At 33.9% G+C, this 11,514-nt stretch overlaps 1 protein-coding gene across 1 annotated transcript; it reads left to right on the top strand.

Moving 5' to 3' along the window:
- Positions 1 to 240: 240 nt before the first annotated feature.
- Positions 241 to 8,162, top strand: LOC136271757 (GATA zinc finger domain-containing protein 15-like). The gene is made up of 3 exons (XM_066072192.1): positions 241 to 321; positions 7,241 to 7,513; positions 7,719 to 8,162. Exons 1-3 carry the CDS (start codon positions 241 to 243, stop codon positions 8,160 to 8,162), a joined length of 798 nt encoding a protein of 265 aa, XP_065928264.1.
- Positions 8,163 to 11,514: the final 3,352 nt, after the last annotated feature.

Here is an 11,514-nt window from a genome sequence, read left to right as displayed (position 1 = left end):
CTTTAATTTCCCAACGTGTCCTGTGGCCATACATTACATAGTACACGGGATGATTAGCGACAAACAGTACTAATAGCCATTACTCGTCCCAAAGTACAAAGACACCTTAGTTTACACCCATTAGTCAAATGTTTTAAACCATGACAATGTGTTTCATGAATTCTAAATTGCTGATTCTGTCCCAGGGGGAGCAAGTATTACAGTTCATTCAGAGTCATGGAGTAGATTAGCTATGGAGAAATGCAATGGAAGAATGGTCTGAAAGCCCTAACAAGGCTAACGGGCAGTAGGAACCAACTTCGTCCGGTTGTCTCCACCTCAGTAAGAATTGACATAGAAAAGAGCATTTTTTGTATACAGAATGAATTAGATTTAAATAATTTCTATGAAAGTCTCACATTAAAAATCACATTTCTGCATATATAAGACCGTAGAGTAGAAAAATACCCGAATCGTACCAAGGTCGCTTTATAAGAAGAGACCGGACTGTCCCGGCATCATTTCCTTACCTTAATGTGCCAGAAAGCATATTTAAAAAAATCAAGAAGAAAGTGCATTTGGAAATAAATTATCAATGAAAAATAAAGGCCAAGATTCTTTAAAACCATAGCTGCTTGGTCCGATTTTTTCGTGATTACAGTATCAAAATTTTGTTCATACAAATCATTTATCTTACAAAGTTATGGACTTTCTCCTATTTACACCAGCAAAATCAATCTCTTTTCAAAGTTAGAAATATTCAAAGTAAATAAAAATAATTTCTCTTTGGGCAGACGAAAAAACAAACCAAAATGCATCACGGGAATGTTTAGAAAAGGAAACCGCATGGTTTCGTCCCCCGAATAATTGGGGTTATTCAACCCGCATGCTATGCGATTGTAAAGAAAGCAGACTTTAGAAATATTGGCAAACAAACGTACACATGTTTATTTGTAATTTGTCTGATCATTTGTGTGACCATTTCGACCTTTATTTAAAGCGATGTCAATTCGTAATACAACCATACCCGTCTCGTCGTCAGGGGTGAAATTTAACATGAGGCGAAATAACGCGATACCTTTTAATGTCGTTTGTTTTGTTAGCAGATTTTGTACGTATTTTTCTTCATTGAAATTTGGCTTAATTGACTGGGAAAACTACTGCAATGTCTATTATTATACATATACTAAGCATAGCCATCGTTTAAAAGCGTGCATAAAATTTGATATAAAATCGGACCAAGCAGCTGTAATTACTTTCCAAGGTGCAATATTGATATGTTACATTTTTAATAGTTAAAAAAATGAAAACTTTACATTTAATGCATGAAAGTAAGGAAGATATGTAGATGATTCCCTAAAAAAAAATCATATTTCATTCATAAATTCGATTGGTATACACTTGATGTAAGAAAGCTGAAAACTTTTAAATATTTTAGATTTAAGTTAAATGCTAAACTCGGTTTTTTATATCAAAAGAATGAAAAAACACCCCGATCTCTGAGCCTTCCGAAGAGGTGGGATAGGACACTTATTGAATTTATTCCCCTGGAAACGTTTTTATTTACCTGTCACGTGACTGTTTAAACCAATCAGATAAAGCCTTATATAGAATTATCATATTGACATATAACAATGGCGCTACAATCTGGATATAGACTTAAAGTACTAATTGTTAAAGATAGATAACTTTTTCAAACCAAGATTTTGCTAAAAAATGTTCTTTGGGAAAATCAAATAATTATGGCCAATAAAAGAGCATGTGTTCCCCAAGTACCCAAACTCCGTCACCGTAAGCAAAAAACATTCCGCGTTTCTCTGTAAATTATTTTTTGCGGTTTTTATCATTTGCAATCACTAAATATAATCTGAAACATTATAATTTATAAAATTATAAAAAAAAATATTTTTATTATTATTCAAATAAGCCCTCTGAATACAACGTTTTTCACACGTGCTACCAAAACTTATGAACCTAAACCCGTCATCCACACGCCAGGGAATGGAGACACATTGACAATTTAGTTTAACTAAACAGGTATCTAAGCCAAGTTATAATGAGTAAAATTGGTGTATACAATTTAAATGGTATTTAATTTCATCGAAATGAAATGATCACCAGAATAAAAAATGGGTCCTTGTAACAACAATCACAATGACCTTTTCATAATGCATGGATGCCGTTCGATTACTGTCCTTACATATTTTAAATATATCATATCAATAATGAATGTATTAATGATTATGTTATTTATTTATTACATTTTTAATCAATGTAGCATATTCTAAATACCGACATATCGTATATATCTAAAACCCTGTATAAGGCAAAAATTACGGCATATGAGCGATTTCACGTTATCATCAAGTGTAGTGCATAAACGCTATTGCGGACTGAAAAAAATGTATTAATAACCTTAATAAAAAATAAATTACAAGTAAAATGCTTCATCTTGACCTCTCTTAAAATGACTGACCACCGTAAATCATCGAATGGGCCCGCATATTAGAAATATCTTTATTTTAGAGCACCCCTGAAAAAGTGTTAGCTGATTTCATGCAATTAGTGTTGCATAAAATGAACATGGTGTAATTTTGTTATGTTTGAACACTTTCTTAAATTTAACCGTTGTAAATTGTTGACATTTGATTGAAGATTTTTAACATGCAAAAAATGACGTCATAATCGCACTTGATTTCAAACGGCGAGGAGTTTCCAGAAAGTGACGGAGTTAGGGTAGTGACGGAGTTAGGGGGCTCACTATAGCTAATATATATATAATTGTTTTGTTTCAACTTTGTAACTGACTGACTACAGGAATATATCGAGTTTATCAATCTCATAGATGGCGGTGCAAAGCAGAGCCGTCTATCACGTGATTGATCAGCTCGATATATTTCCGTAGTCAGTCAGTAACAACCTAACAAGTATGTTGTTTTCTCGAGGACCATCAAGTGGGACAATTATTAACAAAAACTTGAAAACCGATGATGCACGCAAGTCCATGTACACGTGGCCCTACATCTTGTCCAATTTTTCACAGCCGAACTCTTAAAAATTCTCATTTTCAAATACTCTCAGTCCGAGGAAAACATGTATGAATGTCTTCTCTTGGATGTTATACGGTTACCATCTCTTTATTTACAAAAGTTTTCCAACATTTCAATTACTTTTCACTTTTTAGAAAATTTTCTCCAATGTTACATGTATCTCCAACAACGTTCTGCGCGTGAGATATACATATATATAAGATTACAAATAGCTTGGAATGACTAGTAACTGCCTTCTGTGACAATTAACTGCCCTCTGTGAGTTTCGATATTTGAGGACAATGACGTAATCTATTTTATAATGTGTACCACTTTTGGTCAATAAATATATAAGTTTTAATTGCTTGAATTTGATTTGCTTACATCACAAACTGACGTTTTTTTTCTCTTGACGTAAAGATAACATATATTTTTGCCCTTTATGATAAAAATTCGTCTCATTTTCTTTGTCTGATATATTCAGATTATTGGAATTACTTGATACTCACTTTATACCTGTTAATACCGGATTGGTACGGCGTATATAATTCTTAAAGAAGATACTTTAATACAACTATTTATGAAGAAATCCCTTGTAGGCTGGTAAACACGGCAGTAAAAATCTTAACACATTTGTCACATTCTGACTTATTGGAAAAAAAAAGATGTCATGTACATGTACTGTTAGCATACTGCCAAGGAGTATAGAAAATGAGAATACTTTTTCTCAATTTTTATAGAATAGTGGAAAAACTAGTATAAGAATCACGACTGACTTATCATAAAAGCATGGTTTCGAAATATTCAAAACAAATACCGACGTCTGGATCTGAAGCCTGTAATAAAATTATTTATTCTCCAAACTACGAAGTTGATCAAATCAATTCATTGACATAAATAATTTTGAAAGACATTTAACCTCCAAGCTGTGACATGCTCGTAAAAGTTTAAGTTGCGGAGTGTAGAGGTTCTTTACGCCATTCTCGTTTTGTTTATTGCATTGAACACGGTTTTAATAAAGTATGGTATCTGAATATTCGATCTTACGTCATTTGGACGCTTATTTGTTGCAAATAGTTCTTTGTCTTTGATAAGATAATGGATACTTTTATATCTCAAATGACGAGAAGATCTGCAGTCAAGCTAAAGGGACTTAAAACTCGCATATTTCTATGTGAATATCTATATTAAACAATAGACCATGTTGAACAAAGGGGGATCACATGTAAAATGATGTTCCTGACGCATTTGATCGACAGTAAGTGTGAATTGCCAGACAACAAAAAATAACTTTTTTGAATTTGTAATATAATAAAACACGAAATACAAATGTTATTGATTCAGAGCAATCAACTTAAATCTGCAAATCCAAAGTAAAAAAAACTTGTGAGTTAATACACAACGTAATATAGGGATGAGATGAGCACATGAGACAAAAAATAACCAAAACTGACAATCGCAACTCCTCGGGCCTTTCCGGCAGCACCCTGAAAACTGTTTCAGGTTTCTCAGAATGGCCGAGAAGTTGCGGTTGCAAAACTTAACAACATGGTTCCTGTAATCTCGCGATTGTGCAGAGTGGATCACCGCTAATTATAAAAATCTCAAAATCATTACTCGACCCCTAGAGTGAAGGGAACTATTTTAGAATTAGCTTTTGCTTTTTTTTTTTTCAATCTACTGTAATGATGGAAGAATTCTCTATTCTACAAGGATTTCATGAGATGTGCTCCATGTTAATACATTGTATAAATTGATTTTTTTTAACCCAGAAGAGTCGTATATTTACTGGCATCAATTTTTATCGATCTCTTTCTCTGAGACAGAACACATGCCTGTTTTTTAAATTCAATCATCGAGAAAAATTGTAAAAATCAGGAGACGATCTGAAACGAAAGTTCCACAAATCACTGTCATCGCTGATTCCATTCTCAAATATTTGCAGGTTGAAGGCCGAAGATATTAATTTTTTCTTCCCACACCGATTGTTGATCTTTGCTTCCGTTGTAGCAGGCTTGTCTCTTAAAATGATGTATGCTAATGCGGAAAAATCTGCTCGATCTCACGATGGTATGTTACATCATAACATATTTTGGTATCGATGCAAATACGTTATCAGCGTGTCATATAAATAGGTAATACAAAGATAAAATAATACATAGCAATATACTTGAAAACTTTATAAGATTATAGTCATATGGACTTCTGTCGAATGATCATCTAAAATCGAACACCTGTGGCATATACCTGAACTGTCTGTGGTTTGGTCTGATGACAACTTTTAAGATTAAAAGTTGACAGTTATAGTAAAGGAATGAGAAATCGAGTCATTACTTTCAATCAAAGTAGCTGCATCGACTGTAGTCAATAATGTCATTGATAACCCCAACTGAAACTTAATGTTTTAAAAAATCTAGAAAATTGGTGCAGTTGGGCTTCAATATCAATGGCAAACACGACTCCGTCAGATATCAGTCTATGAAAATTTGAACATTTGTACATATTTGTCTATAATTTTATGATATTTCATCCGCTGAATTACTATAAAATTTAAAAGCGGTGAAAGATAAACAAGCATAAAAAAATCTGATAATGTTTTATAAATTAATCTAGATTAGCCAGAACAATTATATACCATAATGACACAAAAAATAAGACGATTTTAAAAAGGACAAAACCTTATACTTACCAATTCAAACAAATCAATTAATACAAGATAAGTTTGAAATTTCTCCCCAAAATAGGAAACTCTATCAGTTCTTCAAACACAGACACCCCTGAAACCTAAAGCTAGTACATGCACCTATTACCTCTCTTGTGTGTCGTACTGGAGGTCTTATCGGGCGGACCTGGAAGAAAACACCAGGATTTCTTTTGAATCTGTATTAGTCAGTATGTATAATTGGGTTATTGAACCTGAAGAGCTGTTAATCAATTAGACCTTTTGTTTCCCGTCGATTGTTAGCTTAAGTGTCATAAGCTGCAAATTCCGTTGTGTGATATCTGTCAGTTTGAAAGGGTCTAAGTACATTAGAATGATATAACATTAATTACATTAATAGTGCTTGATTAACAAAACTTTATTGCACAATAAAGCTACCTCTTCAAACACAGAGTCTGCTCCGATTTACCCTTAGAGTTTGAACCAAGGAAGCGAAATGCCAGTTCTAAGTCATCACTATTACAATGCGAATTTTGTTAATTGTCTCTTTTATGTAAAGGGGATTTAATGAAAACCGGAAATAGACGAAAAGGCTACGGAAAACGACAACATGCAAGTGTGCTAATAATTTACTTCTTAGCAACAGGGGAAATCGGGTTATATTGATCCACGGCAGTCATTTTTTTAACCATTTATACTTTTGCTGATTTGTAATCGAGGTACATTTATATATCGGAATTAGTTTTTTTAATGAGTATACATCGCTTTCAAAATTACACAGGATCTTTCCCCCATTAACGTGTCTAGGGAAACTGCCTGATTAATGAAGCTATTGGAACACTGTTTTATTTTTTCAGGGAGTCATTTTCTCAAATACTCATCCTTAACTTTGTTCTGGCAGGAAATGAGTACGGTTATTTTCATTTTTAACAATCCACTTTTTGATCTAATTCACCACAAGCCTTTGATCATATTGAACACAATTCACAGAAACATTCAAATCGTTGTCCCCTAGATATTACCTGAACATTTTAACGCTTAAATAAGAAACAAAATGACAAATCATTGAATTCTTTTTCAAAATAAAGAACAAGTTTGTGTATTTACATGCTTGAAATCAATATCTAATTGCTTGTTGTGGACTCGTAAAAGACGTTCTGATATCGAACTTTTTTACGTATGGTATGAAACACAATTTACATGATATGTCACGTATGTGCTTTATCATTTCTGCTTAAACAAATCAACATTAAAAAAAAACCCATCTAAAACGAAATGCATGTAATTCAAAAGCTATTTTATGGTCAGCTATAAAAGGTTCTGTGATTTCCGCAAAATTCAAATCAAAATGAGAAAAGGAAACAAGCTCTTAAACAAAAATAGATGTTATTCATAAACAGATTAAATCGAGGCCGAATTATAAATTTTTGGCACGGAATAGATTTTAAAATATTTGAATCCGCATAAAGTGACTTCAGCACAACAATGACAACAGCAACAACTGCAGCAGCGACACCAACAGCAACAACATCGAACACAACAACAGCAACAACAACGAACACACCAATAGCAACCTAGCAAAGATATCAACAGCAACAACAATGAAGACATCAACAGCAACAACAACGAAGATTTCAACAGAAATAACATCGAAGACATCAACAGCAGAAACAACGAAGACATCAACAGTAACAACAACGAAAACAACAACAGCAACAACAACGAAAAACACAACAGCAACGGCAACGAAGATATCAACATCAACAATAACAGCAACAACAACGAACACAACAACAGCAACAACAACGAACACACCAATAGCAACCTAGCAAAGATATCAACAGCAACAACAACGAAGATATCAACAGCAACAACAACGAACACAACAACAGCAACAACAACGAAGACAACAACAGCAACAACAACGAAGACATCATCAGCAACAACAACAGCAACAACAACGAAGACAACAGCAACAAAAACAACAACAGCATCAACAGCAACAACAACGAAGACAATAACAGCAACAACAACGAAGACAATAACAGCAACAACAACGAAGACATCATCAGCAACCCAGCGAAGATATCAACAGCAAAAACAATGAAGACATCAACAGCAACAACAACGAAGATATCAACAGCAACAACAACGAAGACATCAACAGCAACAACAGCGAAAATATCAACAGCAACAACAACGAAGACATCAACAGCAACAGCAACGAAGACATCAACAGCAACAGCAACGAAGATATCAACAGCAATAACAACGAAGACATCAACAGCAATAACAACGAAGACATCAACAGCAACAACAACGAAGACATCAACAGCAACAACAACGAAGATATCAACAGCAATAACAACGAAGACATCAACAGCAATAACAACGAAGACATCAACAGCAACAGCAACGAAGATATCAACAGCAACAACAACGAAGACATCAACAACAACAACTACTACAGCAACAACAACAACAAAAATTGAATTTAATATACGTGTATATACGTAATATGCGTTTCCGCTTCGTGTCTGCTCACACTAGCGCACTTGTAAAAGATTGCACCATGCGACAAAACTGTGCACAAAGAATAGATTTGTCGAACTTTCAATTTTAGATCAACCCCATTTAATTCACCCACGAAATCGAAGAAGAATTTGGCTAGAATTAACAATGGCGGAACTTTTTTTTGTAATTTGCGGTTTTCGCAGACATTCTATATATTATATGTACGAGTAGTTAAAATAGAAATTACATGCAATGTATATTCGAAAATCATTATTGCGAGAACTCTGTACTTTATACATAATTTATATCATCAAACTGAAAACAAAGAAACACCTAAAAACTTAAAATAAGTTTTGTTACTAACGGGCAACATTTGGAAAAACGAACTTTTCTTTTGATATTTGTGAAACTAAAAAAAAACCTTTGAAACAGGCCACAAGAATTCACCGAAGGTCTAAATGCACTGAATATGGTCTTATTGTGTTACATTAATGAAGCATCTCTTTGTCTCTTTTCCTCATTAATGATTGGTTGTGGTATTGTAAATAGGCGCCCATGAGCAGAGTGGGCTGAATACAAACAGTTTCCCTCTGACATCTTATTCGACATTGTAGAGGGTCGAGGCGGCAGATGATTATAATGCTGTGTACAGTCCACCATTAACATCCTCCACATCGATCCAATAAAGTAGAATTGGCAATAGTTTGATCTCTTTCTCCTGACGTAAAAATCCTTTCAAGATGAGATTTATATCATCTCGGATAAAAAAGCACACATAATTTCATTTTTATGATGCGATGGGGTCTCGTGATAACGCAATCATTCTTATCATTGTATATATCATCGCTACCGATCTTGAGGAAAAGCGCTGCTGAAAAACAAATAAGGTAGAGTTTATTTTGTCATAAAACACTAGCAAGCTGGTGTTTTTGTGGTCAACGTTTGAGACTTGCTAATACTAGCATATGACAGAAGAACAATTATGTAAAAATCATTGAAAGACAGTAGGGAGGGGGTATTTGTGAATTCTCAGAAAATCACACACAACAAAATATAGTAGAAGCCATAATATTATCTGTAATATTGTTATTTATAGAACATGTTTATAGAACATGCATTATGATCAGATTAGGGTTTAAATAAACAATACACACTTCTCACAACTGCTTTTTCATATACTATTATATTATTCTGTTAACAACAGTGGCGTCGGAAGCAAATTGAAAGTGGGGGGGGGGGGAGGGGGGGGCTAGACTAATCATCAGATATCATGACACGAAAAAAGAAAAGAAAAAAGAACAAAGGTAATTTCCAGAATCATGAAATTCCTAATCCTAATCCTTAAGGGGGGGGGGGGGTAGCTCCAAAAAATTTTTTACCTTGCAAAAAAATATGTTTATATATTTATATATACGTGTATATTCCCATAATCATGAACTTCCTAATTTGTTGGGGTGAGCAATTAGCTAGGATACCTCCTACTGCAATTTTCAATATCCCTGGAAATATTTCCTTATTTTCATTTCAATTACTTACAATCTACCAAAAATGTGCGTGCGGGGGCAGCACCTTCCTGATACTTCAATTTTATATTTGTTAATTTAAGAAAAATTATGTTTGCGGCGAGAAAAGTGTGTGTGTGTGAAGGAGGGGGGCTGGCCCCCTCCTGGTGTTATGTGCCTGATGGTAAGGTCAAACTTTGCCAAAAAGCCCTAGCCGCCCCCCCCCCCCCCCCCCCCGTTCCGACGCCTATGCACAGGGGAATTTAAATTTGAAATTGACCATTCAGGAGGCTGTTTGTTCAACAAATTAACCATCAGATCTTCCCTAAATTTTCTGAGATGATATTTTGAGTTATGAACCATTATTTAGCAAAGAAAAAATCCAAATAGATAAAAAAAATTAAATATATAGAATGATAATAGAATGATAATATACAAAATATTCATTATGAATTGTACATATGTACATGAATTATAGTGTTTTGCTTTATGAAGTTGGCTGTGTAGCGTCAGTGGGCGGGAGGAGAGGGGGGGGGGGGGGGTGCAGGAATTTTATTATTTGTATCTGGTTACATTTATGTCATTGGTTATTTCTTGTTGCAAAATTTTGTCATTATAGTTGCTTCGTTATACTTTTTTCTAGTAAACTCTTAATGTTTTAGATAGTTGTTTATTGTTGCAATATTAAAGTGGGAATTTTATAGATTCTTGCAGAGTGAATTGGTAGGTTAGAACATAGTATATGACGCTGTATTTATATGCAATTGGTATGAACAACAGTTTTATCATATCAATGAATTGCTTGTTTGTTGATGAATGTATAAAATGAGGAATAAAAACAAGATAGCAACTATTTCATCTAGTTTAACATCACCAAACAAACAAAAAATAAAAATCCGATAAATCCAGGCTTGTCACATGGACTGAATAGGAATTAATCAAAGGCCTGAAAGTGGTATGAGAGATAAAGCACGACTTGACGTAGAGAACAGTTTAAACAAACGCAATAAACTGATAGGCAACTGCTAGTGAATTTTCGTTAATTCGGTACAGTTTCTAATGATATTCAAGAACAATTTGATTCATGAAAATCAAATGATAAATCATACATTCGTTCTGTGTTTGACCGAAATGATCACAGTCCGTTTTGAATTTACTTGATATGAACATAATGGATCAAAACTAAAGAAAGAAGGGGGGTGTTATTTACGGTGACCAATATGAATTGATAATAAGGCTACCAGTACAGCGTCTTCTACGATGAAGACTACGACAACCGATATTTACTTTGCTCATCGTTTATCATCAGATTACAATATATATGATATATAATCATTATTTAGTACGCTTCTTTCGTCAATTGGTTAAAGTCATTGAGTAAAGTGGGTATATTGTGGTCTCGCTATGAATCAGAAGATGAATCATTGTGCTTATTCAATTTACACAACCTTTATTCATCGTATTAGACGAACTGTAGATGAGCAATGCCAGGTAAACAACGATCATAAATAAACAGGTGCTGTAGAAATAACCACGGTGAATTCTCCATGGCAACAAGACTTTCAGCTGCGGCATGTTCATCACCATATATAGTTTATCAGGAGGAAAATAAAATATGTACATCTGATTGACAAAACGTAATTATTAAAACAATTTAAATTCTTATGAAAATTATACGCTAATCAAATATAGGTTTATACATATGTACTTTAAATGCATTTATTTAGTTTCAATGAAACAGAAAACTAATAAAAAAAATAAATAATGTGTTTGGTGTACAAACAAAACAAAACTTCTGGAAAACTTTTCTGTGCTCAATTCAAGCCGC

Source organism: Magallana gigas, chromosome 2 (genome assembly GCF_963853765.1).
Source record: "Magallana gigas chromosome 2, xbMagGiga1.1, whole genome shotgun sequence".
Taxonomy (NCBI): domain Eukaryota; kingdom Metazoa; phylum Mollusca; class Bivalvia; order Ostreida; family Ostreidae; genus Magallana; species Magallana gigas.
This window is presented reverse-complemented; position numbering and strand designations above follow the sequence as displayed.

What these genes read in the sequence shown, in the direction of transcription:
- LOC136271757 (XM_066072192.1), top strand. Translation starts at nt 241, where the DNA reads ATGCAATGGAAGAATGGTCTGAAAGCCCTAACAAGGCTAACGGGCAGT. An exon ending in GTCCGGTTGTCTCCACCTCA is followed by an intron (nt 322 to 7,240) that starts GTAAGAATTGAC and finishes ACACACCAATAG; the next exon opens with CAACCTAGCAAAGATATCAA. An exon ending in ACCTAGCAAAGATATCAACA is followed by an intron (nt 7,514 to 7,718) that starts GCAACAACAACG and finishes AGACAATAACAG; the next exon opens with CAACAACAACGAAGACATCA.